Below are 4,581 nucleotides of genomic sequence, written 5' to 3'. Positions count from 1 at the left end.
TTCACTTTTACAAATAAAATGCATAACATTACATACGGCGTCACGCTCTGATCACCGTATATCACATTATCACTGCTGTAACACACAACCAACTGTACGTAATGTAGGAAAATAATGTTAGTTTAACTGGCCAAATTTTCATTCATTCATTCATTTTCTAGCACTTATCCGAACTACCTCGGGTCACGGGGAGCGTCATCAGGGCATCGAGGCAGGATACACCCTGGACGGAGTGCCAACCCATCGCAGGGCACACACACACTCTCATTCACTCACACACACACACACTACAGACAATTTTCCAGAGATGCCAATCAACCTAACATGCATGTCTTTGGACCGGGGGAGGAAACCGGAGTACCCGGAGGAAACCCCCGAGGCACGGGGAGAACATGCAAACTCCACACACACAAGGCGGAGGCGGGAATCGAACCCCCGACCCTGGAGGTGTGAGGCGAACGTGCTAACCACTAATCCTAAGCCACTAATGTTTATGATTTTTCATTTGTACGATTGTACGACTGGATTATTCCGTCCCTCCAGGATTTTGAGGACTGTTTATGAACGGATTTCAAGCAAACCGTTCTGTGATATTCTAAAGGATTGTTTAATTAAATGAACGCAGATTTTTTGCAGATTTGGTCTGAGACGTGTCGTAAGATGTCACGTTAAGCATTTTACCAAACCCTGCTATTTATTGTTCATGTGCGTGGAGCACGAGTACAGCTCTCATAGGAAGTAATTACGTCAGTCTTTGCTGGTAAGAGTTTAAAAGTGATTTTTTTGCGAATTCGTAAAAGCTTTTTGTAGAAAGCTTCAGCTAAATCAAACCTATACAAATTTGGAACAGAAGCTTTTTTGATAGAGAATCACTCTTTAAGCCTCAGAGGGACATCAGAAAACATGTAAGCCTTAAAGAGAGTGCAGCACCCCAGAAACTAGCTTCTCGTGCATGCATGACGGTGACTAGGACACGCTGTAGGGTGACGACGACGATGATGATGATGATGATGATGATGCGCCCGTAACCAGGTCACTTAACTCTGGCTGCCGTGTGGTTTTTGCTGTGCGGTGCTCAGTACTCACATGCAGGAATGGTGCAGTCTCTGGTGTTGTGATAAAGCCTGTACATATGTCTCCGGCACTTGGGGCTGAAGTATAAAGGACCTGCGAGTTAAAACATTTCAAAAGTCGTCAGTCAAATATCTGAAATCTAACAGAGTTTTTTTTTTTTCTATTCTGTAGTAATCGACGTCCCGGTTTGTCCCCGTGCTCACCTGTGAAGTGCTTTAAAAACTTCTCCTTCTTTCTGAGGTCCCTGGGAAAGATTTCTGTAAGGAAGCAGAAGCAGTGTGTTAAAGGTTAAATCCTAAATCTGCTGAACTCAAAGAAGGGAGCAGTGACCCTGAAAGGGCAGGATTGTGCTCAGGCTTTAGTGAAAAAAGAGAAAGTCCAACTGATCATTTACACAAACACACACACACACACTCACGCCCAAACACACACTCACTCACACACAAACACACACACACTCACACACAAACACACACTCACACACACGCATGCCCAAACACACACTCACTCACACAAACACAAACACACACAAACACACTCACACACTTAGACACTCAGACACACACACACACAGTCCAACTGATCATTTAGACAAACTCACACACACCCACTCACTCACACACACTCACTCACACACACACACTCACGCAAACACACACACTCACTCACACACAAACACACACAAACTCACTCACACACACATGCACAAACACACTCACACACTTAGACACTCAGACACACACACACACACACAGTCACTAAACATCCTCTGTTAAAAGCACAAAGTAAATAAATAAATAAATAAATAAATAATGAAATAACGAAAGTACGCAGACTGACAAATGTGATACGAGCTAAAAGCCTAGAGCAGCCAGAGCAAATCCACAGTTAAGCTGTTTCTGAGGAATTGTTTTAGACTTGTTCGAGTTTCCGTATTGAAAAGTTTTGTGGCCTCGATTCAGGTTTCGGTTCAGACTGATAAAAAGCTATTATAAAACAATAAATCTTGATCCAGCTCATTAGGGCCATTTACTATTTTTATAACATCATGCATGCAAATGACTGCTTTTTTTTTTTTTTTTTTTTGCAATTATGCAAAAGTTTTTATTAAAAGAATCAGACTATTTCAGGCTGTTTATGATTTATTCATCTTTTTTTAACAGCTTACTGGATTGGTGGAAGAGTGGAAGAGTTTTTGCTCAATGGATGTTCAAAGTAACATCATGTGTAGCACATAGAGTTCTGTATAATCTCACACACACACACACACACACACACACACACACACACACAAACACACCTTGTTCACATCATTAGCTGGATTGACGTAAAAACTTGTCGCGCACTCCACGCTGCACTCCTGTGTGTGTGTGTGTGTGTGTGTGTGTGTGTGTGTGTGTGTGTGTGTGTGTGTGTGTGTGTGTGTGTGTGTGTGTGTGTGTGCGCGCGCGCACTCACCCAGTATCTGTTCCCCGCTTTTCGTCTGCTGTTGATGAGAGCTCTTTCTCTCCACGTTGTCGGTGGCCTGCGCGAGCTCTCCGCCGCCGTCCTCCGCGTTCCGCACCATCTTTAAGATCCGCGTGAACACGCTGCTGTAGCTCCGCGCGCTGCCCACGTCCACGTGTGTCTCGCTCTCGCCACCACGCGCGGCGGCGCACACGCACAGCGCGAGCCCTGTGACAACGAACACAACTCGGAACGCGCGCATCTTAAGAACACACAAACCGGTGCACCGAAATCCACACACAGCTCCGACCTGTAAAACAAAACAAGCACGTGAGAAGAGAACAAGAAGTGTATTGCAGACCTTTCCTTTATCTCCACCATCACTTTTGACTAACGTTATCATTCGGACTGAATCTCTGAAACACATCCTAGTGTCAGATTTCTGACTTTTTATCCCCCCCCCCCAAACAACAACAACAGAAAAACAAAACAAAAAACAAAAAAAATAAACCATTGTATTTCTTCTTTAAAATATTTGACTCATTATCTCAAAATTCTCACTCAAAATCCCGACTTGTTCCTTTTGGCCTTCCACATTATTCAGCATCAAACAACAACATGCAATTTTATATTTAGAATGACTTTAGAATTGCAAACGAGTTCGACTTGTTTATCCAAGATAACACGTCAGCTGCTCACGTGCTGCTCACTTCTGTACATCTGGCACATTTTGCGTGCCAAAGTATTTACTCAAAGTAAAAAAAAAAAGAAAAACTAAAGCATTTGTAACTTACCAGTGTTTTCCTAAAGGGATAATCTCAGAGTGCGAAAGAGGAAGAAAAAGGATGTAACTTTCTCCCAGCTGGTTGTTTCAGTGTTAAAGCGACTTTAAAGGTTTGTTGGTCAGCGCGTAAAGGCGTCCGACTGCGCTGCGTAAATGTGCGACGCGTTAATATAGGCGCGCGTGGGAATCACGCAAACACGTGGGGAATTAATCAGAAACAAGTTGCCAACGTCGCATATTTACATTCCCGTCCGTCGTCTGCCATGGAACGGTTTACTTTCTCACGATGTTACACGAGAGCTGCGTTACCGGGAACTGTTCCGTACCCGGAGTTCATTCTGACTCAAAAGTAAGAATAGGCAGTTGTCCAGCACGGTTATTAATCGGCTCTGTGTCCACTCTGATGTCTCCAGTTACAAATCATCCATGCCTGGAAGTGATGTGACCTGGTATTACTGATGTAATTAATTAATGATGTAATTACTGGTGAAGACAGAAAAAGTCCCCAAACAGCTGTACAGAGACTGAAGTACTGAGAATCCTGCGCTGCTTCAGTGTGCTTTCGTTTTTCCGCTTTATTCCCACCCTCAAATTATTAGAACATGGAGCTGAAAAAAAAAATGCTGCCTAATAAGTCTGAAAGGCTCAGAATAAAGTGCCCTAAACTTCATCTGTGAGCAGGACACATTTCTGCCAACAACTCTACACATTTCTGCCAACAATTCTACACATTTCTGCCAACAATTCTACACATTTCTGCCAACAATTCTACACATTTCTGCCAACAATTCTACACATTTCTGCCAACAATTCTACATACATTTCCGCAAAACAATTCTACACATTTCCGCAAAACAACTCTACATACATTTCTGCCAACAATTCTACACATTTCTGCAAAACAACTCTACACATTTTTGATACATTATCTTCTACAGGAGCAAACTGCCTCAAGTTCTATAAAGCATAAATAATTCTTTTTAAATTGAAAAATATATTTTTCTATTAATTTAAAACTGTGCAAATATCCTGCAAATTAATATGAATTTGTTTTTTAAAATTCTGAAAATTTTTGCTCTGTTAAAGAAAGAAAGAAAAAAGACATGGCTAGAATAGTATGTGTTGCCTGTCGCCATGACAACACACAGTGTTACACAGTGTTACAAGTGTAGTAACAGTTTTAATGTAATGAACAGCTGCTAGAATTAGAATTAACGGAGTAACATACAAACAGTGAATTGTAATAGAGCTGTTTAAAAAAAAAAAAAGATAGCCAC

General features: G+C 41.9%; 1 protein-coding gene across 2 annotated transcripts in view; it reads right to left on the bottom strand.

Annotated features, from left to right (window-relative positions):
- The window catches only part of LOC125140064 (ALK and LTK ligand 2-like), a 5,861-nt gene extending 2,008 nt beyond the window's left edge, over positions 1–3,853 (bottom strand). Inside the window, exons 1-4 of one of the 2 annotated variants that reach the window (XM_047807298.1) lie at positions 3,315–3,853; positions 2,533–2,830; positions 1,278–1,331; positions 1,087–1,167 (exon numbers count right to left, since the gene is read on the bottom strand). In XM_047807298.1, coding sequence (XP_047663254.1) covers positions 1,087–1,167; positions 1,278–1,331; positions 2,533–2,782 — 385 coding nt within the window. In that variant the 5' untranslated portion in view covers positions 2,783–2,830; positions 3,315–3,853. The remainder of the gene's footprint in view (positions 1–1,086; positions 1,168–1,277; positions 1,332–2,532; positions 2,831–3,314) is intronic. The other variant, XM_047807297.1, reaches the window with a different exon arrangement.
- Between the last annotated feature and the right edge of the window lie 728 nt (positions 3,854–4,581).

The sequence above is a fragment of the Tachysurus fulvidraco genome, chromosome 23, assembly GCF_022655615.1.
Source record: "Tachysurus fulvidraco isolate hzauxx_2018 chromosome 23, HZAU_PFXX_2.0, whole genome shotgun sequence".
In the NCBI taxonomy this organism is placed as follows: domain Eukaryota; kingdom Metazoa; phylum Chordata; class Actinopteri; order Siluriformes; family Bagridae; genus Tachysurus; species Tachysurus fulvidraco.
Note: the sequence above shows the minus strand (reverse complement) of the source record. Positions and strands in the feature narration are given on the sequence as shown.